The 22,892-nt window shown below is 40.2% G+C and overlaps 2 protein-coding genes across 5 annotated transcripts in view; both read left to right on the forward strand.

Moving 5' to 3' along the window:
- ZNF654 (zinc finger protein 654) overlaps positions 1-7,653 on the forward strand; it is a 38,516-nt gene extending 30,863 nt beyond the window's left edge. For all 4 annotated transcript variants that reach the window (XM_087756903.1, XM_087756905.1, XM_087756902.1 and 1 more), the window contains 2 exons: positions 1,018-3,334; positions 3,716-7,653. In XM_087756903.1, coding sequence (XP_087613029.1) covers positions 1,018-3,334; positions 3,716-3,723 — 2,325 coding nt within the window. In that variant the 3' untranslated portion in view covers positions 3,724-7,653. The remainder of the gene's footprint in view (positions 1-1,017; positions 3,335-3,715) is intronic.
- A 5,588-nt stretch (positions 7,654-13,241) lies between these two features.
- On the forward strand, positions 13,242-21,797 carry CUNH3orf38 (chromosome unknown C3orf38 homolog). The gene is made up of 3 exons (XM_087757875.1): positions 13,242-13,417; positions 15,580-15,800; positions 19,168-21,797. The coding sequence occupies exons 1-3, from the start codon at positions 13,285-13,287 to the stop codon at positions 19,741-19,743; spliced, it is 930 nt and encodes a 309-aa protein (XP_087614001.1). The 5' UTR covers positions 13,242-13,284; the 3' UTR covers positions 19,744-21,797.
- Positions 21,798-22,892: the final 1,095 nt, after the last annotated feature.

Below are 22,892 nucleotides of genomic sequence, written 5' to 3' on the forward strand. Positions count from 1 at the left end.
TTGTCATGGGTGCTGTTGTACAGTTCTAAATGCAATGATTTGCTGCTGTTCAAGATTTTAATCTCGGTATGTATTCTAAAATACTTGTGGTGACATGGGTAACTTTTATTTGTATTTGCATCTGAACAATTGTATTTTTAATAATCCACTACATATGGAGCATTGTATGTATTTGTTAACACACATTTAAATATAGGTAGGTATTAATTATTTCTAAACTTCCTGAAACTCTTTTTACTTTAATCTGTTACCTGTTGGGCAGTATGTTTCTGATTATCCCTCTGAACTACATGTTCCCATTACAGGGCCCCCAGCCTAAAGTGTGGAATAGGAATTCTGCTCATTGGAAGGATAGTTTGTCAATTCTTAAAAGTCAAGCCTCTTAGAATGCTTGGCCATGGGTTATTATGGTTTTCCTGGTGGTCATTGTTCAAAATTGAGGGCAATATTTTATAACTTGTATTTTTATGCAACGCAAGTTAAGTTAATTAGAACAGGGACAAAATACAGAGCAACTGTCCAATTATAGTGTGAAACAGCCTAGGTAATGAAGATGCAGACAGAAGGTACTGCTAGATCAGATATGATTTGCTGCAGTCTTGTTTTACATCCCCAAATAATTAATTGTCTTTATAGAACTGCACGTGGCAAAAGTATCTGAAGCTTTGTTGGCAGTAGTTGTATAGCTTTCAGTGCAAACCAGATGTTATTTTTGAGCATTTTTGTATCTATATTTTATATTCTTGTTTGAGTATTATTTTAAAATGTACATGCCCTTAGTTGAAGTTTACTAGCAGGATGTTTTCTGAACTCCGAACTATTTTGCAAGTAGATGAATGTAAATACATGGGATGTTGATGTTTGGGCATTGTTTATACTAGTTCTTTTTTTTTTTTTTTCCTGTGGGTCTGATTTTTATTATTTTACTTTCAAGTTGTAGACTTACCTGTAAGCCCATAAGGAAAATACCATTATGTGTACTCTATAATTATGTACACTGTAATTTCTTTTCTGCAGGTTGGTGAAGATGGTCTTCAGATATGTGTTGAGATATGTGGATGTGCCCTACAGTTGGACCTCCGTGAAGATCCCAATATGAAAAGTCTTATTTATAAAGCAATTGCTCATTTTCTGCCAAATGACTTGGAGATCCTCAGAATTTGTGCTCTTTCAATCTTTTTTCTCGAGCGCACCTTGGAATCTTACTACACTGTTGAACATTTATATAAATGTGCAGATGAAGAATACAATGAGTGCACTAGTTCTGTTCAAAACCGTGTACGTTTTGAATTGCTTCCAATTTTGAAAAAAGGATTGTTTTTTGATCCTGAGTTTTGGAATTTCTTGATGATCAAGCAGAATTGTTTAGCATTATTGGGGGATAAAGCCTTCGTTGGCTTAAGTGAAAGTACACTGGAAAACTCTACTGCAAATACAGAGAAGATAACAGAGTACAGGGCTCTGAGTGAGGAACGTGTCTGTTTAACAGATGTAAGCAATGGGGAGCTTGACCCTGAAGACCCCTCTGAAGCCCAGTCCAAAGGTAATGCCAAAAAGAACCATGAAGCTCTTGAGGCATCTAAAACATTAGATCAAACTGTACCAAGGCACCGCTGTGTGATATGCAACAAGGAATTTCTTGGTGGTCACATTGTGAAGCATGCACAAGCTCACCAAAAAAAGGGCAGTTTTTCCTGTGTACTTTGCACCAGAAAGTTCAGGCAAAAAGGACTTATGCTGAAGCACTTAAAGAATCATGTCAGGAAGATAGAAAGGCAACATCTTGCTGCAGTTCTTGAGGCTGGTCAGCAGGCTCCTGCTCTTAATGAACTAGAATGTTCTGATGTCTCTCTTTCTCTTGAAAACGGGAATTCTGATGGTTCCAAAGACAATGAACCAGAGACTGCAATAGCTCCAAGCACTGACCAAGTGGTTCAAGTGGAGGAGGAGAATGCAGAACAGGTATTTGATGCGATGGAAAACCATCTAAGTGACCAGGATGATGCTACTGAAAATAGTAGTGACAGCTGTTTTAATAATGTTCCCGATGCTTTAAGTACAGAAAGTTTGCCTGAAGATGATGAGAGCTCCAGTAAAGAGTCACCTATTCTGCATAAAGTGAATGGAGCTTTTTGCCTTCAAAAAGACATTGATGCTATGGATGAGGAAGGAAGCTTTAAGTGCCCAGCTAATGGTTGTGCTAGAGTGTTTAAAAAGATAAGATTCCTCAATAAACACGCAAGAAAAGCTCATCCAACTGATTTGAAGGTGCAGCAGCATATAATGAAATGGAATAAAGGGAAATGCCGGTTCTGCCAGAGAAAATTTGCTGATTCCCAACATTTTATAGACCACCTGAAGAGACATGTGTATCCAAATGTTTACTTTTGTTTACACTTTAATTGTAATCAGAGATTTAAGCTGTCAACTGAGCTTGCAGAACATACAAAAAGTCATAGTGTTTTTAAAGCTCAATGCAATTTTGCAGAGTGCTGTGAGCTATTTGAGGAGCTCCCTTTGCTGTATGAACATGAGGCTCAGCATTATTTAAATAAAACATCAGAATGTTCAGAAGATGCAAGTGAAAAAGATTCTTCAGATGATCCTTCAGAACTTTGTAGTTACCAAGATGATGATGAATCTATTAATGAAAAAGAAACTGTAGATTTACCAATTCCAACTTGGAAGTCAAGGAAGGATTCTACAGAACCAAAGACATATATTCAAAGTGTTGAGAAGAAAGCAAATAATGTAATTCACAATGGAAATGAAAGTTCATCTGAGGGTAGCACTACAGTTTTAAGTTTGATAGACCAAAAGACACCTGTGCTACAGCCAAATTCTGAAAACTGTAATGTTGTTAGCGACCAACTAGTCAATGGGCACAGTGACCTAGATCAGACATCATCAAAGTCATCAGAAATACCTTTGGACAGAGTGGCAGATGAAACAAGGACAGAAAATGGGTCAGTGTTACCAGTTTTACAGAATTGTCATGATATACCACAAAATAATGCTGCTGCCTCGCAACTACCTTCTAAACCAAATCAGACAACAGAGAATACTTCATATGGTGTCATCTTAACAAAACCGTATGTTAGACCATTGCCTCCAAGTTATCTTGATGAACGATACATTAGCATGCCAAAACGCAGAAAAATTTTGACTGATAAAGTAGATGCTCATTCTGAACAAGATAAATTTTGTAGCAAATCAACAGAAAGATTTAGATGTGGCAACTGCTTGACCATCTACTGTAATTCAGAAGCACTTGAGGCTCACCTTGCACAAAAGAAGTGTCAGACGCTCTTTGGATTCGATTCAGATGATGAAAGTAAGTCTTACAGTCCTTCTGGATTGGTTTGTTTGGAGGTAAATACCAATCAACCAGAAAATGGTCTTTGAAAACAGACAACCTGATGGAATAGATAAGACAGACACAACTTCTAAGCAATTGTAGTATGCTGGAACTTAGCCAATTAAATCGCAATACTGTGCTAAATTGGACATGCTGTTCAGAGTAAGGAAGAGGTGGTGACAATTGATAGGCAACCCTAATGGAAAAGACCTCATAAAACAGAAGAGGGTAATTCAATCTGTCTTTCCTTGTGTGTTTGAAACTAAACATGTTGAAAAACGTAAGCAGTGTTCTAGGTTGAAGAATGATTTACATTGGTTAGTCTTCATTTTGATCCCAATCCATTTTCTTTTACAGGTGCCTGATCCAATGTTGTGGGAAAATGTATCAAATGAGGAGTGGTGTAAGAAAACACTACATGAAGAAGCATCAGTTTGTTTCCCAGTTGGCCTTAATCATAAAGCAGTCTCAAATTACTAAAGAAAAACATGACCTTGATAAAGACAAAGCACATTTTCTAGACAAAACTCACAGAGGAATACTAGGAGCTCTGCAGGTCTTGAGTCCAGAAAGGTTGCTACAAAATCCCCAAAGTACCAGTTATCCGGAAAGCCACATTCATTCCAAATGTGTGATTGAAGCTTAGCGGCACAGTCTTTCTAGCATGAAGGTTTAAGGAAAATAAGGCATACAGTTGAACAAGCAGAGAAAGCAGAGGTGTTAATTGCCTTCTGGAAATATAAACAGCCAATTCTGAAAGCTGCTTTAGTTGGAAAATGTGTGGTTAAAGGATGTTCATCCACACAGCTGGGAAAGAATCATTCGAGAAGGTGTTACATTATTGTAACATGGATAAGAAATGTGTAGAGGAACCACGCATTCTTTTTTCAAAGTTTGAGTATGTGATTCCCTTATCCACTAAAAAGCATGGAGCTCATTTAGTAAACTTATACTCAGAATCCAAAAAGAGGAATGTAGAAAGAAATCCAAGATGGATGGAATGCTCGAATAGCCAAAAACTTGAAGTACAGAGCATGCGAGGAGAATTGTGTTGATGTGATATTAAGTGTGAAAGTTATGCACAGTGGAAATCAGATGCATGCAAGAGAAGCCCTGTTCAAGGCTATGGTAAATGTGTATGTTAAGAGTGTCCTGTAAAACATCTGTTGTAGGTGCAGGAAGACTAATACAAGCAGTACATGCACAGCTTGTGTGGATATTGTCAGAAGCAAAGTGAAACAAATACAGAATGTGAAGGGGGTTAAGCTTGCATTACAGGGCAGAGTTAAACTAATTTTTTGCAAATACAGAGGTCCTTCAGCTGTTGGTATGACTGAAAAGAACTTGAGATGGCTTCCTGTTTAAAAAAAAGTTTAAAAAAAAAAAAAAGGGCAGGCAAAAGCAGAGCACATGTGAAGTTGGGAAAAAGAAGATCAGGAAGAGCCTGTTTCACATATGTGATATTGCTTAATGGTGGTAGGTCACAACTCAGTACTGTAACTCCTTATTTACTGTCTAGAGGAAGGGAAAAAATATGTATTGACTCAACCTTAAGACACATTACAACCCTATCTAGTAGCATCTCTTGAAAAGATAGCCTTTCCCAGAAGTTAGTGAAGGAGTTAGACTTAAATGTTAAGCACTTTATCCAAAATTCACTGTTCATAGAAACAATCAGAATGTGAAGACAGGAAACTTGAGTCATTCAGCTCTATATGTAACATTGCAATACAGGACAGTCAGAAACCAAAAAGACGCTGTTGTAGTTTTTGGTCTTCCCACCCCAAACAGAGGTGTGACAAACACGCACGTTGTCTAATTACTGGGCCAATTTATCCTCTAATTTATGTTATACTGTCTTGCCACCAAAAAATGTTTTATTTGGGATCCTGTTCTGTGTGGGTACCTGAAAATTTTAATGTGATTGTAGGCACGGAAGGTATAGTGGTGAAAACTGGTGTGTACAGATGGAGTCATCGCAGAAATTCCTGCTCAGCTAGTCTGCTTACTGAATAGTTCATCACAATGCGTGTATGGCATAATAAGATGATCAACTTGCTTAAATCAACAGATAAGGAAAAACTAATGAGTAGAAAATCAAGAGGTACATAAAAGATCTGTTCATTGTAGCAATGGCTCACACTTGGAAACCTAAGGGTTTCATTGTAAAATAGGCTGTTAAGTAGCTCTGGAACTTAAACTTAATAGTTCAGTAACGCCTCTGCTAATAATCCTCTGTGAAATTAAACAGATATTTGCATTAATTCTGCCTCCTTTTCCCCTCCTGGGAGGTAAAAAGAACGCAAATTCAAAATCATGCTCTCTTGAATTCTAGAAAATTTTTGCCTTAACTTTGAGTTGGATTAACGTAAAAGGTTATAAAATTATGATCACAGGTATGTGTGCATTACATTAATACCAATGACTGGCCCGCTTTCAGAGATTTGTATGACATTTGAGGCACCAAAGAATTTTTTTTTTGCAGTTGCAAAAAAACTGATTTAAATGCACCATTCATTATACATATATACACACACACTATATATATATATATATTTACATATATAAATTCATTAAAAGTTTTTAAACATAAAATTAATGGGGACCTTATCAGCCAAATGCACTTTCACATTTTTTGCTTTCAAGTTACCAACTAATTTTTAAGGACCCAGTTATCATCTTGAATGTTCCCAGGCTCCCCTTTCTTTGCTTAACATTGTTAATCTAGTTAAATATATTTGGAAAAAAAGGTTAATTTTAAACTATTACAGTTTTAAAAAATCTGAAAACTCAGTCAATAGATATGACAAAAATGTTTGTGTAAAGTCTTTTAAATGTACGTTTAATCTTTGGTGCTTTTTTGCCTTTTCCTGGAGCTCCATGTGTTTGAAGATGCTTTAAAAACATGATTGAGACTTGTATTTTCTTTGGTTTAAGTGTGTAGATAAATGCATCTATGTACATGCATAAACTGTGACCATAATTTTTTGTACCTGCATTAAACTCATTTTGGTTCAAAGATGATTTTCTTGGACACCACCATTTGTTTATACCATTTGTTCAGTATATACGCTTTGGAGAACTGGAAAACTGAATTCTTATGTAGGTGAACGTTAGCATCACCTAACACCTATCAGAAATATGCTAAATTGACTTAAAGTAGCAAGTGGGTGGTAATATTTTTGCTTTAAGTAATGATTTTTACTTCAAAAGACACTGCATTTTCTTTAAGCTACTCTCTGATACCTGTTGGTATTCTCAGATAGTTGCAGTATTAAGCTACTTTAATTAGGAGCAAAGCGATACTTACAATGTGTGAGGGATAATTCTACATGCTTTTTAAGGATTCTTTAGTATGTTGAGTATTACCCTATACTAAGCCTGCAACTTCTAGGGCTGAAAAAGGTTCCAAATCGAGAACTGAAAGGTTTTTTTCCCAGGCATTAAGCATTGTATGATATAATTGGAAGTAATTCTTCAAGATGTATCACTTTGATTCAATAAATACTGAAGTACATGTGTAACATAAGCACACAAATATCTGAAAGCTGCCTGAAGTTATACATGAGCTTAGGAGCTTTGTTGGATCAAAGTTTGTGCATTTCATTGCCGATAATCGTATTCTAATAACGTTCCTCCAGGTGGCTGTAACTTGGATTTAGACTTTCCTTGTAAGACTGTCTACTCTAACCCGATCACAGTTCACTGTAAAAGGTCATGTAAGTTCTAATTTTCAAAGAGTTGCCGCTTGGTAGGCACCTTTCACAAAAGAAGAAATACTGAAAGTAGATTGAAAGTGGTTATATCTGTGGGGAAAGGTCACTGGTACTTTGGTTATTTAGCCATATTCATTAAAACTATATAAATTGTATAGTTTGGATAATTTATAACATTAAACTTTGTGATTTTAATATCACATTGAAGGTTCAGCTGTACTCATTTCTTTTACTGTTTAACACCAGTGGTATGGACAAAAGACTCAAAGGGGGTGGTAGTGTTACTATTTTCTTAATTTATTTGGTACTGTATAACACCTTTCTGATTAAATGCAGTGTATGCATTTTGGGACTCTTAATTTGTAAAAGCTGTTACAGGTTCAGCAAGAAAGGAAATTTGTGCTTCCTTGTTGAATGTTAAATTATTTTACTTTGCATTTTATATAAGAGTACAAATTAAAACTGAGCCATCAAACTGCAATAAATCAACAGTAGTGTTTCATTTTAAAAACTTTTTTGTACTGTACATAGATTTGTTCAATAAAAGGTTGTCTTTGTTGTTGATAGAAATTGATCTTGTCTTTTGGGGACTCAGTCACTCTGAAAATACTGCTGCAATGTTTATTATTACCATGTTATGTTTGGTATATGATTGTTGCACAGCACCTGTGTAAAGCTGCCAGGTCTTGATGTTCCAGGTGTGTGGATATTTGGATTTGAATAGACTAAATCTATTCAAATATATCCAAGAATACCCAGGATTACCAAGGAAATTAAAACAGAACTCTTGTCTCTCTCTCTTCCTCCCCTCCCCTTTTCTTCCTTCTAGCTAATTAACTACCTGCTCTGGTAAGTTTGGGACCTCTTAGTTTAAATAAGTCTTCAAAAAGTCATACAGATTCTTTACAAATAGATAACTGCTGAAGAAGGAAGCATGTCTGTGTGTGAGGGAGAGGAGTAGCTTTTTTGGTCATCAGTCTGAGACGTGAAGAACACACCTACTGCAGAAAACGCTTCCATCAGCATCTGAACCTTAGACACCCAGCAATCCGCTCCTCAGGTTTGACTGGCTCTGACCATCTGCAAACCACCGGCAACTTTACGGTCATTTGTTCAGTCAGCAATGTGCACTGGGAACCAGACGTTGTAATCGGTGCGTGTACCTATGTTATTTACAAGCATCATGTGTTGTACAGATGATACGCTTCCCGATAAAGGGAATCGATCAGAAGACCGAGGGGAAGTGGGAGTCTGCTCGGTGGCCAGCCCAGACCTCTGAGCAGGGCAGGCCCCTCAAGTTCCTGACCTGGTAGTGGGCGGCTTGTGTAGAGGTTTGTAACACGCACAGCTCCAACGGCGTAAGGCTGGCAGTGCGGAGATGGAGGTAGTAGGGGTTGGGAGGAATAAAGCTTGCATGGAAAAGTTGCCTGTGGTGTTTAAAGAACTCAGCAGACCTGTGTTCATTTTAATGGCTTGTATAGTGTTTGCCCCAGGGGGCAATAGATTCGAAATGCAGGGGAGTTTAACCACTCTGAAGTTACTGCATAGGGCTTGAAAGCCAAACTTGGGGCCACAAACAGGTCTGGATGCAGCATGTTCAAGCTACCTCTGCTTCTAGCTGCTTGTGTTTCTCCATCATGAAAAGTTCTCCAGTGGTCCTGTGTTACAAGTACCAAATGCTGGCTTAAACCTCTTAGGAAGATTTGTTGGCGCTAATACTTAGCCTCAGTTTTTGCCATTTATGAGCTTATGTTTGCTTCTGATAATGCTGCTAATAGAGATAGTAATCTCTGGTGTGATACACTTGTTTCCATTGCTTTGTTAGTCCCCTTGATTGAATGCTGTAGTTGAGAGACAAAGACAGTGTAATTGCTTTTTTCTTTTGCTTCAAAAAAGTTCAATACCATCATCTGAAAATGCTGGATTATTTAGCTTTATTGTTTTCAGTCCTGTAAATTCTTAATGTTCTTTGACCGCAGATTTTGACTGTCCTGCAAAATTTTGACTGGTGTTTTGACTTCAAACTTACCTTTATTTTCTGCTTTGTATAATTTTGACAGAGTCTTCGCCTAAGAAAGTTACTCAGTTTGGGCATAAGGGTAAGGGCTTTCAAATCTCTGTTACTATAGCATATGCACATTGCAGGCAAAGTATTTATTAAAATGGCAATGTATACATAAGCCATTTGATAAATTGATTGCAAAATACATTAACATACCAAATGTAAACTTTGATGCCCCGGATATTGTTTTAATTCCTTTGACATGCTAAAATATCAGGCAGAAGTAACAATTTCTCAGTAGAACTGTGCCCTAAGTTGGCAGCCTAATGCAGCGTTGCAAGTTTTCTCATCAGCGGCCCACTTCACAACAGGTTAGTGCAGCTGGTAAGCAGGGCAGGAAAGGTTTGGTGTCCAGTGTTAAACAGCTGGATTGTGAGGAGTAAATAATGAGCTTTGAGCCCAAGGGGAGGCTGGGGTGCCTGGATGAATGAAGCACCTAACAATTAGAAGCGACTGGACGGACCAAAGAGGTGCTCAAGGGTGCTTGAAATAGTCTACATATGTTTAAGACAAATGCCACCTTTGAGGTGGTTTGGTATACAGATGACTTTAAGTACTTGAATTTTCTATGTTGCAAGTTGAAAAGGTCATATTGGGAACAATTTTTTTCCTGATTTGTAGAATTACGTAAGAAAAAAAATGTAACTATCAATGCTGGCAGGTAGGAGGTATAAAATATCAATTCAAGGTTATGAAATGGAATGGAATGGGAGGTACAGTTAAACTGAATATGCCTCACACAGTAACTAGCTACTGTTGTCCCTTTTTATAATGCATTCTTTGAGACCGTACGTGTCATCTTCGTCTATCAGCATAATCAACACTACATAAGCTAACTTGTTGGAAAACTTAGTGTAGGATAGCAGTGGTAAAACGAGTTAATGCAATGGCCAGCGCCATTTAAGTATGTATGTAAATATCCTTAAGTTATTATAGTTTTATGACTGTGCCCGCCTATAAAACAGCGACTTCTACAGATGACTGTAAAATTCATATGTGTTTGCTTGTGTTGTAGTCAGTAACTTCTCGTTTATTTTGCTTAGCTTTCAAAGGAAAGTAAAAAAAGTCTGTAAGTGGTATTTCAGTTGAGTTTAGTTCCTGCCAATCCAAATAACCTCGGACATATTTTGTGCTGTCTTGCTGGTGTCGGAGCAGCACCTGCGTGACTTAGAGCAGTATCTGGCACTGCCTGAAGCTATATTCCTATGTATCAATATCATTACATCTAGTACTTTCTGTCTCAGTTCCCGACTTCTGCACTGTGCTCATAGAAATAAGAGGACATTTGACTTTTTAGGGATATAATTTGCAGTAAATAAAATTCTGAATAGGGCGGGGTGGACAGGACGGGCTAGAGGATCACTTGTAGTGACTCCTTGAATTACAACTGCAGCTTAATGTTACAAGAGTTCTATTCACTTTTTGTTTATATAGGCTAATAATTTTCCTGTTTCATCCCCTTTAGGAGTGCCAGTTTACATTCCTTTTCAGTGATCAAAGTCAATTTTGAAAGTTTGAATAAAAACTCTATAGGCAATTCTGAGTTACGGAAAAGACAAAAAAATAAAACCTATTTCTGAGATTTTCACCTTTTCTTACAAGGTATAGGTATAATCCTACTACTAGTGCTGGCCTTTGTTTAAAATAAGAAAGGAAAAAAAAAAAAGAAATTAGTTCTGAACACTAAAGAGGCTCTCCAAACTCTGTGATGACAATGCACTTTTCTTCTCTCAGCATTAATGGGAATGTCACCATTCTAAGGCAACCTGCCAAAAAATTATTCACTGAAAACACAACAAACATCTGAAAACAACCTAATTTTAAAAATGGCATCTTGATTTTTTTCCTCTGAATTCTAGAATATTCAGTTAAATATTATTCCCCTGAAGTCTACAAATCTAAACAGGTTTATTGAAACATAAGCAAAATGAAAGAAAGGTCATTTATATTTCTCAGATGCATTTTCTAATTTTAAGCTTGCAGGATTAATTTTAAGAAATTCAAGATTTCAGCAGCAAAATTACCTTGGTGGCATGTAGGCTGTCTCATTTTTGATGAACGAATTTTGTTTTGTAAACTCTAATATGGATATGCACAGTTCTGCACTGCATATTGTGGTGGGAGATCTTTCTTTTACATGAAGAGCGCACAAGTAACTGGTCTTACAGAACGTGTAATAGCTGTATGGCAAGGCCATGTATATTATATTATATTATACATGAGGCTGATCTTGTCGATAGAAGCTGTTACGTGCTACTCTAACTGCGCAAAGAATATTAAATTAATGTACATGAGGGGAAATTTGGCACAGTAGACAGAAAGCATTATTGTGTTGAATCTTTCCAGATGCTATAGGACTGAATTTTTATCTGAAAGACTTAAAATTAATGAGCAAAATTGGTTCAGCTTTTTCTGGTTTATTCTGCATTCATTGCTGTAGCTCAAGAGAACACCTGTTGCTGTAGCTGAATGTGTGTTGGTTTTACTTCTGATGAAACTGGGAGATCTGCATGGACAGTTTTTTAGACCTCAAAGAGGAAACAATCATCTAAAAAAATGTATGTGTAACATGGGGGTAAGGATGTGTTCTGTGTTCCTGTAGATGTTCTGTCTTAAGTTTATGAGATCTTGAGGGCAGGCATTCGTTACTATGGATCTGAACAGAGCCTACCATAAAGAAGCGTTCAGTTGTTTTGTCACCTCTTTGTGCAAAAGCATCAGCAGTAATTTTAACTCCCCTCTTCAAGTGACGGTTTGTGTATCCTTACAGAATCTAGGTCTCCCTGGTTTTGAAACCACAGGCAACTTTAGCACCAAAAGGTGGCCTCCTTATGCTACCGGTATTAAAGCATGGGTTTGATGAGAGTGCCTGCTTTTTCTGCCACAGTGAGGCCAAGTACTCGTTACACCTGTGTTTTTCTCAGCACCAGCCTTCAGGTAGCCTATGGTCCTTAGCTCAGCTGAAGCTTCTGCTGTCATCTTTTTCCTTTTTTGTTCATCCTTCCTCCTTTTTCTTTTCTCTCCCTTAACCCATAAAGTGACTGCTGCTGGTTATTCTGCCCTTGACTGAGAAAATACTGCCAAGTGGAGGAGCAGCACAAGGTTCAATCCTCGCATGTAGGAGAAGAGCAGCTTTGGCTTATAGAACTTCATTTCTGTAGGCAGGTGCTGTGCTGTCAGATTTTCTGCCCTTGCGGACATGTGCAACTGGCTTGGCGTTAGTTCCCCCGGTGTCCACAGCTGCCTCAGGCACGAGTGGAGGACTTGATGCCACTGTGGCTGCATCTCAGACAGCCACAGATCGGTCAGTCTGGCTGAAGTGACCACCACAGACGTTACAACAGCTTGAGGCCTATCAATAGGCTTCCAGGGGCTGTTTCCAGTGCAAGCATCTGCCGGGCCTCAGCAGGAGCGCTCAGCCCTTCCCGAGGAGCCGATGGCAGCTGCTGGGCACAGCTCGATCCTGCTGGGAGCTGTGTTTGCATAAGGCATCCATGGCCGGGCAGCCCGTGACTGACCCCGGAGAGCTGCTTGGAAACACTGAGACCGGAGGCCTTGGCTCTGCGTCAGCGACGAAGAACCATCGCTGAAGTACAGGGTGTTCTTTGGTGTTCTCCTTGGCAGCCCCTGCCGGGCTCGCGAGCGAGGAGGGCCAGTCACCGCACAGCCAGGGCCAGCGATACAGGGCGCTCTGTAGCAATACTGCACCGGCTTAAGGGGCCGCAGGGAGGAAATTGGCACGGCAACTTCACGATCTGACGGAAAGGAAGGGCGATACTTAATTATAAACTCTTCATATATAGAAAATGTCTACATTTAGGTTCACTTTCTTGTGGCTTTCCTCCACCCATGGGCTGGGTGGCAGCCATGGGGTCCTCCCCTGCCTGGCCCTTGCTCTCCACGGGCAGCGGCGGGCCGGCCGGGGCCGGGGCTCGCAACCCGGGGAGGTTCCCCTCGCTGCCGGGAGGCGGCCGGCGGCCCGGCCTCGCCGCTCTTCCCGCCGGCGGCGCCGGCTCCCGGACGGAACCCCAGTGCCGGCTGGTATTTCCATCCGGCGCCTGTAGGCCGCGGGACCGGGGGGGCTGCTTAGAGGGCCGTGCAGGAAGCTGCCGTTGCTAGGGCTTCAGGTGGAGAAGCGGCGCCGGGCGATGGCGTCGCTGGGCCTGAGCGAGCGGGAACAAGCCGGGTGCCGCGACCTCCTGGAGTTTCTGGAGACCGAGGAGCTGATGGCGCTGACGGACACCGTCACCAACCGCCTGGTGCACCCGGAGAGCCGCCAAGGTGCGCGGAGGCCGCGGCGGGACCGCTGACTCCTGCGGCGGCCCTCCCGCCTCCCGGCCCTCCCGCCTCCCGGCCCCGGGGCGGGGATGCTGGAACCTGCCCCTGTGCCCCGCCGGCGGGTTAGCGCAGATGGAGGCTGGGCCGGGGGCTGCCCGTGCCTCCCCGCTCCGCTGCCGCCGGCTTCGGGCCGGGCCGGCTCGCAGCGGCGGGTTGCGGGGGAGGCGAGCTAGGCCGGCTGCCGGAGCTGCCCAGGGGGGTTGTCGGGGCCCTGGGGAGGTGGCAGCGCCCTGCCCCGGTGCAGGGCTGTAGCGAAAAGAGCAGCTGCGTTTTGTTCGGTTGTAGCTGTCGGGAGCCTTTTCCTCCAGCGGGCTTGTGTACAGCCGAACAGCACCGGGATCTGGCTGCTGGGAGTTTGCGGTTTGTTTTGGCCAAGGAACTTGCGGCTGCTAGTGGCTTTTAGCAGATTTTCAGATGTAAAGGACGTCTTTTTCTCTCTTAGACCACCCGCCCCCCGCGGTGAGCTTTGTGCACTGCTGTGCCCCTGCTATGCCCTGTTAGTGTTTATAAACGTATTTAAAACCCAAGTGTCTCTTGCTGTTTGCGTTAATGACATTTGCTTTCAGGTTTTGAAAGGGTAAAACACAAATCAAATATTGAACTTGTTTCTGTGTAGACCAGAGCACTTTCAGGTGTGACCATCCCCCATCACTTTGTAGATGGTGAGATTTGTTTCGTAAAACTTATTTTTGTATATGATTTACCTGAGGCCACTCTGCATATTGCCCTGAAATATACTCATCCAAAAACCTTGAGTTTGTTTCACGTAGTATAACTCAGACCTATAAGATTTGCCAAACACATTTCTTAAAAAGGTCTTATTCCTGTAGTTTTTCTTCTTGCTTTTTTTATCCACTTTTTGCAGTGGTTGTAGGTTAAATTAAAAGATGTCAATTTTTTTTTGTACTTCAGCTATTGGTCTGTTCTTGTGTAAACCCACAGTTTTTATAGGTAACTTGTTAAGTACCCAGGCTCAGTTTAGGGGGGAACTGGCTACCACAACTACTTTAAAAGTGAATTTCAGTTTGTCGTGTTTCCTAATTTTGCCACAGAACCTTGTAGCTGATTTTTTTTAATGTTACATTTCAATGCACTGTCATTGTGCTACGATGAACAGTGTTTTCTTATGAACCCGGGAGCAGTAATTTTATTAACATGGAAATAAAACTGTCAGTCTTCAGGAACCTAGGTGGAACCTCACTTTCACAAACTACTGTGCGTTGTCTGAAAAACTGCAAACTTCTGGTACTAGAATTCTTGTTCAGCACACAAAGATTACAGAGATTACCTTAGTTATCTCTCTCTCTCCATTTCTGTCAATTTTCTGTTCACGGAAAACATTTGAAAACTTGCATATTCTTCAAAATAACAATGTGTTCTCTGACCGAATCATGTGAACTACCCAGTTGGTTCAGAAATTAAGATTCTCATTGCATATTCAGAAGAACCATACAAGATTTGTTTGGTTCTTCTTTCTCTGTGTAATCTTGCTTCCAAGAAGACAGGTGGATGGCTTATTTGGAAGTATCTCAGAGCTTTTGCAAATGGAGAATGAACCCAAGCTCAGCCTTTGCTAAGTGAAGGTGCCGTATGGTGACATGCAGCAGGAAGCCCTAAATGATTTCATGTTAAATGACCTTATTTTGAAGTTAAGGCTAGCTGCATCTCAGGAAGCATAGGTGAAATGCATTGTGTGCAAGAATCTTTATACTTCTTGGAGTTTCTAAACAGCTTGAAAATACTTGAAGAATATTAGTAATTTCATTTGGAAGAAAAAGTTGCATCCTTTTCATCAAATTCAAATAATTAATACATAATAAGTTCTAAGCAGTCATTGCTACTGGAAGCAGGGATTACAAGGTAGCAAGCTCTTCAGTAGAAACAGCACCGTTTTTTAAACATGTTCCCAAGTCTTTGGGTACCTTCTTTGTCTAATACGATCAGGTCGGATTTCAGTTTGCAAACAAACTTTTAAGTCTTTGCATTTCATTTAGGCTTGTATTGTACTGTATTTGGAGGTGCTGGTCAGGAGTTTAAGAAATGGCATAGGCTTGGGTTTTAATCATGAGAGAAGTAACTGCTAACTTAAATTTCTTTACTTGCAGAAGCCATTCATGCCATTTTGGTTTACAGCCAAAGTGTAGAAGAACTTTTGAAACGCAGAAAAGTCTATCGAGAAATAATTTTTAAGTATTTGGCAACACAAGGAATTCCAGTGCCTCCTTCCTTTGAGAAACGTCTACTCGTTGATCGTGTAAAGCAGTACTGGAGTGGACAGCTCACAACACATGCCGTAGAGTCAGGGGAGAGAAGACCATACACAGAGGTGAGTTCTGCTTTCTGAAAGATCTGAGGATGCTTAGCATTGCTTTTGCAGGATAACCAGTGTAAATGTTCTAATGTACATCTAAAATGTGGCTCTTCACCTGTGTTTAGGAACTTACTGAATCTCTTTAACTCTTGGTTTGTTTGGTTTTTGTTGTTTTTAAATTTTTTTAAAAATTACATTATTTAAAGGTGTCTGTGCCAACGTATTACTTGCAGAGCACAGTCTTCTGCTCTGTCTTGCAAAGTATATTAGTGCATTTGAACTCTAATGTGTGGGGTCTTCTCCATGCTTTTAATTTTGAAGTTGCACTGTAAGCTAAAATAGGGGGTATTCACAAATAATTCTGTGGATTCAAGGACAACTGAAAACAGTGTTAATGGTACAGAAACCCTGCATACCTCCTTGTAGGTTTTTTAATGTGGTGGATCTTCTTAAACTTTTGGTATAGATCCAGGATTTCCAGCCACACCAGGCACTAGTGATACCATTGGCAGGGCACGTCCCAGACAAGAGCAAAGAGATGCTGTCGATAGTAAATCATAGGGCGAAGACGTCTGTCGGACTGTGGTCTAAAATGTTGCAGGGGAGGGAGGGAATGGAGAGAAAACTGCCTTTTTGTAAGTGGCCTTGATCTACTTCTAGAGGCAGTGCAATCAAAGTAGCACTGTCTGTAAGCTGTTTTCCTTTTCACCTCTTGCAGTTAGAGTGCAGAATGGATTTTAGCAAATTTTTATATGGTTGAAATGTAAAGTTTGTAGCAGTGCCAGGTCTGTGTAATTTTTTTCCCTTGATAGTAGTAACACTTAATACAGTGTAACTAAATGTGTTTTGGCAATTACAGGTTGTTTTGAAGTTCAAAAGTTTGACATTTAGCAAATCCTCGTGGTGTAGTGAACTTTCAGTGTTTTATTAGTCTTGGATCTTTACCATGTAGTTCTAAATAGCCACCTTGCTGTTCCAAGTGTTGTACTTCGGAGACCTAATGGGCAACAGCCCCACCAGCTGGCCTGTTAGAGCTCTGTAGCTGTTGATAACCTATTGCATTGAGCTTTCTGTCAGGAATTAACTGATGAGTATTATGATTTAGCTGAGAATTGTTTTCAAAATAATTTTTTGTGTGCATACTTTGGAAAAAAAAAAATGTTGCTCTTGCAAAAATGCTTCCCAAGTATTAACCCATAGCAAAGTTATGATTGCAGTAAATAAATTCTCCAAAGTACTTAAACACATTCACAAAGAATGAGAAGTTCAACTGGTTTATTTATCACATACGTCTTTCTTTGCCTTTGTTTTCTCTTCATTCTTGTGGCCCTCACCATTCTGAAGAAATGGGTAACATGAACCTGTGTAACAGAATTAGAAATTAATTAGAGTTTATTGTGAAACAAATACAGCATTTCTATATAGAAGTCTCTAAACTTTTCATACTTAATTACTTAATAATTGCTTAATTTAATACTTACTAGACTTAAATGTTAGCAAACTTGACATTTGATTTACTTCTAAAAGTCTTGCTGTCAAGTTGCAAATAGTGAGAAGCCCTACAAAATAACTGTACATTTAGTTCTTGTTCACAAAACACGTCACCTTACAGTTGGAGGTCATGTATCTTTATGTTGTAAAGTTTGGATGACTTGGCTGGATGGCCGGGCCCAAAGAGTTGTGGTGAATGGAGTTAAATCCAGTTGGTGGCCGGTCACAAGCGGGGTTCCCCAGGGCTCAGTGTTGGGGCCGGTCCTGTTTAATATTTTTATCAATGATCTGGACAAGGGGATCGAGTGCACCCTCAGTAAGTTTGCACATGACACCAAGTTGGGTGGGAGTGTTGGTCTGCTGGAGGGTAGGAAGGCCCTACAGAGGGATCTGGACAGACTGCATCGATGGGCCAAGGCCAACTGTATGAGGTTCAACAAGACCAAATGCCAGGTCCTGCACTTGGGTCACAACAACCCCATGCAGCGCTACAGGCTGGGGGAAGAGTGGCTGGAGAGCTGCCTGGCAGAAAAGGACCTGGGGGTGCTGGTCAACAGCCAGCTGAATATGAGCCAGCAGTGTGCCCAGGTGGCCAAGAAGGCCAATAGCATCCTGGCTTGTATCAGGAATAGTGTGGCCAGCAGGACAAGGGAAGTGATCGTCCCTCTCTACTTGGCACTGGTGAGGCCGCACCTCAAGTACTGTGTTCAGTTTTGGGCCCTCACTCCAAGAAGGACATCGAGGTGCTGGAGCGTGTCCAAAGAAGGGCAACGAAGCTGGTGAAGGGTCTGGAGCACAAGTCTTGTGAGGAGTGGCTGAGGGAGCTGGGGTTGTTTAGTCTGGAGAAGAGGAGGCTGAGGGGAGACCTTATCGCTCTCTACAACTACCTGAAAGGAGGTTGTAGCGAGGTGGGGGTCAGTCTCTTCTCCCAAGTGACAAGCGATAGGACAAGAGGAAATGGCCTCAGGTTGTGCCAGGGGAGGTTTAGGTTGGATATCAGGAAAAAATTTTTCACTGAAAGGGTAGTCAGGCACTGGAACAGGCTGCCCAGGGAAGTGGTGAGTCCCCATTCCTGGAGGTATTTAAAAGATGTGTAGACGTAGTTCTTATGGATGTGGTTTAGTGTTGGACTTGGCAGTGCTAGGTTTACGGTTGGACTTGATGATCTTAAGGGTCTTTTCCAACCTAAATGATTCTGTGATTCTATGTGCATATTCAAAATGTGACTTCCCAATAAGTACTATTTGTTCTTATCAGCTATATGAAGATGCAGAGACCAACACAATTCACCAAATTGAAAGGTACCAAAAAGAAGAGACTGAAGGCAACGTGAAATAGGAAAAACATGTCAACAGAATTGCTTACTTATAAGCACTTTTTAGTAAACTGATATGCCTTAATATGAGATTAGCTTTTCAGGTTGGGTCTGTATCCTTGTTTTTCTGTAACCTTCTTTTGGAAATGTAAAGGCCACTGAAAAGTTACTAACCCAGGCACTTTTTACTCCACAGAAATTTTTTCTCTCTGTGTGAGAACCGTGGTCTCATGGAAGTTGTTCAAAAATCTTTCCCCTGCCCTTTTTCAGTAGGACCAGGATTTTCCTCTTTGTTTATAAATTGTAGACTGAGACAAAACTGAAGGACTGTTCTAACTGTAATTTAAAGAACCTACCCCAATTCTCTAGGTGATAAGATAATCATGATCTTAAAAAATAAATGAGATTTGACTTTCTTGTTTTTCTTCAGGCACTCTGTCTTGGAACACTTGAAGAAGACTTAGAATGTTTAAAATAAGTATTTACATGATTTTGTGTTGTTCTAAGTGGTAATCTTGCATGTTAAAGCTGAATAAAAGAATAAGGCTAAAAAGAAAAAAATGTGCTTGATTGCAGAGTCATGGACAGAGACAAAAGTCACCACAAGATGACATTCACGATCTAGGAGAAGAATTCTGTCAATGGTTCTTTAAACTCCTGAATTCTCAACATCCCTTGGGAGTAAAATCTGAAGAAAGATGGGGACCACAGCATTTTTGGGAGGATGCCAGGATGAAGTTCTGTTACAACACATTAGAAAAAAACATGGAAGAATATGTTGGTGCAGAAATGGTGAGCCTTCGTCTGCTCTCCTTAGTTAAAGACGAATATCTTCTATTCAGCCCTAATTTGCATGCCAATGGACTGAAATGTGCCATGTCTCCACATGGGTTAATACTGGTAGCTGTGGCTGGCACAGTACATAGAGACAACACTTGCTTGGGCATCTTTGAACAATTTTTTGGACTCATTAGCTGTCCCACTAGGGAGAATACCTGGAAAATAAAAGTTATGAATCTTAAAATAGTTGGACAGAATGCTCTGGAGCCTGGGATGCAAATTGAAAAACCCTCCATAAAATACGAGTCAAACCAACTGCAAGAGCTGTATGATGGGAAAGAACTGACCATGTTTGAACCTCAGAAATTCTGAGCAATTCTTTCCGAACTGAGTGACTGGGTAAGGGGGGAACATAGAGCACTTGTAGTGCATAGTTGAATATTGAAACGGTTGCAGCCATGTGATGTCTCTTTTTTGAGTCTGATCTGCTGGATGACAAACTGAGATACAGTCTAAAGTACTAATACAGGTGATGCTTTTGGGCACCTTTCCAGAGCTAACAAATATTTCAGAGTATTAGTTTAGATTTTGTACTGTAGTTAGGAATGGAGTTAGGTTAGTTATTCTCGCTTACAAAATATGGTTACATTTAAATATGGGTTGGCAGCAGTATGTAATGAACTAGATGACACGAGGTTCACAAACTTCAGGTTGCTTCTCTTCAGGTCACCAGTTTAAACTCTTGTCTGAGTTGTAATAGGAAAACATTGCATCTGTTTTTTTGAAATTGGGATTGGTGAGTGTCTAAATGGACGGCGAAATCCCAAGAAAACCATCTGCTGCTTTAGGTCACTGAACGATAGAAGTAGTTTAATGGGACAATACAGGGAACTTGGCATCGTTGAAGTCTCTTTCTCTTTGGATTAATAGCTTCCTTTCCTTTTACCTTATGGTTCCAACTTTGTAATGAATACAGACCAACTCCCTCTTGTTCTAAATGTGTCCCCAGGCAGACAAATTTGAGATGGTTGCCCAGGCATCCATTTCTAGCACTGACTCTCTTGCATCAAGTAGTTGATTTCATGACTTAGAGCAGCACTGTACGAACCAAATGCTTGGTAATTATTTCGTATATACTTACAACAGAGTTTTTAATATAATAGTTGTGATTTTTGTATGTTTTCTCAGAATAAGAACTTAATCTACTCTGAGCTCCTTTATTACATTGACTAGAAGTCAATTTGTTAACACTGTGCAGTTACAATGACAGGTGATATTAAATAAATAACTCAATTACTACTTAATAACTGAAATTGTTGCCATTGCAGAACTTGAATTTTTTTACTTTTTTTTAAAATTTATAAGGGATTACAGGCGAAACAAGACGAAAACTTGTTTTTCCGCAGCTTGCTTGGATTGTTTGTGAATTTTGTTTTAATTTTATAGTTTCACCAATACAAGCTGTGAAAATGGAAACATTCCCTGTAACACGGGAACAGTTCTTTTCATTTTAATATGTTTGTCAATGACGACAAATGGTAAAATTATGGGTGGGTGAGGGGAAACAAGAAGATTCAGGTATGCACAGAACTGATTTTTATGAACAGTCTGAGTCTTGATTTCTCTTTAAAAATTTCTAAAATAATTTCTTTTCTAAGCAAAAGTTCAAATACTCTGCTGTATGTTCTTTCCCAATAAACAGTTGAGTTGTGGCTTCTTCAGCTACTGATGTATAATAAATAAAAATCAACCCAAATTTAAAATTCAGAAGAAGCAGTTTCCTCGTATGTGTTGAGAATTGCATTCCTCTTCAGGTGAGGGCAAAAGCCTACCTAAAGGCCTAAATGGGTACCTTTTCAACATTCAGTATGACAGTCTGTAATTCAATGAAATATTTTGTGGTTTGCAGGACCGTACTTTGTAACTGGCAGCGTAGCTATTACTTCAGTCAGTATATTAAATATGAACCTGACTAAGGGTGTAGTTCTCATTCCTGCTTTAAGCTGATGTGGTGCGGGTGGTCCCCTTCCTCCACTCAGGTACCTGTCCTCTCTTCCTTCTTGTATCGGCATTAGTGCTTGTGCTGACTCTGAACAAGAGGGACTGAAAACTAACTGATAGTCAGAAACCCTTCAGGCTGATCAGCTCTGTAAGAAGGCTGCCCACACAAGTGCTAGTGTCAGCTCGAGGAACAGAGATGAGAATTTGCTTTTTTGGGGGACAACCTGAATTTCTGTGGGATTAAGCAAGTGATCAAATAGCAGTCTTTGTTAATTCTTACATTCCAAATGCTTGATAACTTCAAAGTACTGAATGCAAGGAGTATTGTGGTAAATCCGCTTTTTACGAAGGCTGGTACCTAGTGAACTTGTTCTTACTCCTTTAGTTCTCCTACACAACGTATGCAATAAAATGTTAAATTGTCACAGCTTTGTGACCTCTGTGTAAATTCCTATTTTGTTGCAGAGTGGAGTAGGTGCTGTATGATTTATTGATGACCTGTTGGTGCAGTTGCTGCTCTTGTATCGTTGATGAGGCTGTTAAGAACTTGCATACGTTAGTCGGTGCTCATTAGCTGCTGAATGATAACTCATTTTTGCAGCAGCTAATTTTGGTGTGTGCTTATGGGTTACTTCAAATTGTAGTTACCAAGGAGCAGGTGGTATCAGCAGTTGATGAGCAGTTGATGGCTGCTGATAAGCAGCAGTTATCCTAGGCTGCTGCTGCAAAATGCAGGAAATGGTACAGTATCTGCTCTTTACAATCTCACCACCTGAATATTTGGTAGGCACTGACAGTCAGCTGATGCTGAGTAACTGTGGTTTTGCAGTTATTAACTGGTGTGACTTTTTATCCTGTAATACACCTTCCTCTTTCTCTCATAGGCCTGCATTCTCTCTTGCAAAAGCATCCCTTCTAAATGCATTTTATTTCCACTTGGAAAAAAGGATTCTAGTTTTATAATGGTTCTTCAGGCTCTCCATCTTGCAAGGAGGCAGAACTGGGTTTTGAAAGCTGCTGCCGGACCAGTCAGCACTGGCTGACCTGCTTGCAGTCAGGTTGTAGGGGCGGCAGAGAGGCATCTGCTCCTTGACATTTCGTGTATGTAGAAGCATGTTCATTTTTGTGCCATGTGAGAGTTGTGAGGTTGTAGCTGCACTATGCACCACAGGATATCACAAATATTTTTCTGGTGTTTTGATTATTGTTTATAATAAGTATGCTTACTGGGAGTTCAGAATTCATTTTTCAAGTCATTGTCACATTCAGGATGTTTTTTAAGAGTGGAAAAACACTAACTGCAGGGTAAATTTGAGAAGGTACTTTTAGCTTAACTTGGACTTTAAGGAAAAAGTTAGGACTTGTTTAAATGGAGTACAGCCAACAAACTTGAAATATTTATGGAAGTGATTTCATCATTCTCTCTAGATGCTGCTGTTCAAAGCTGAAGTAACTTCTAGTTGGTTTACCTTTGGAAACAATGGCCATTTTAGTTGCATTTAGGAGATACAAAAAAATTA

The sequence above is a fragment of the Nipponia nippon genome, unplaced genomic scaffold (genome assembly GCF_047370975.1).
Source record: "Nipponia nippon isolate SJK-2023a ecotype South Korea unplaced genomic scaffold, ASM4737097v1 scaffold_2, whole genome shotgun sequence".
Classification (NCBI taxonomy): Eukaryota; Metazoa; Chordata; class Aves; order Pelecaniformes; family Threskiornithidae; genus Nipponia; species Nipponia nippon.

Excerpts from the sequence above, each read along its gene's own strand:
- CUNH3orf38 (XM_087757875.1), top strand. The coding sequence starts at position 13,285 with ATGGCGTCGCTGGGCCTGAGCGAGCGGGAACAAGCCGGGTGCCGCGAC. Across the intron at positions 13,418-15,579 it reads GCACCCGGAGAGCCGCCAAG|AAGCCATTCATGCCATTTTG; the intron begins GTGCGCGGAGGC and ends CTTTACTTGCAG. Across the intron at positions 15,801-19,167 it reads AGAGAAGACCATACACAGAG|AGTCATGGACAGAGACAAAA; the intron begins GTGAGTTCTGCT and ends GCTTGATTGCAG.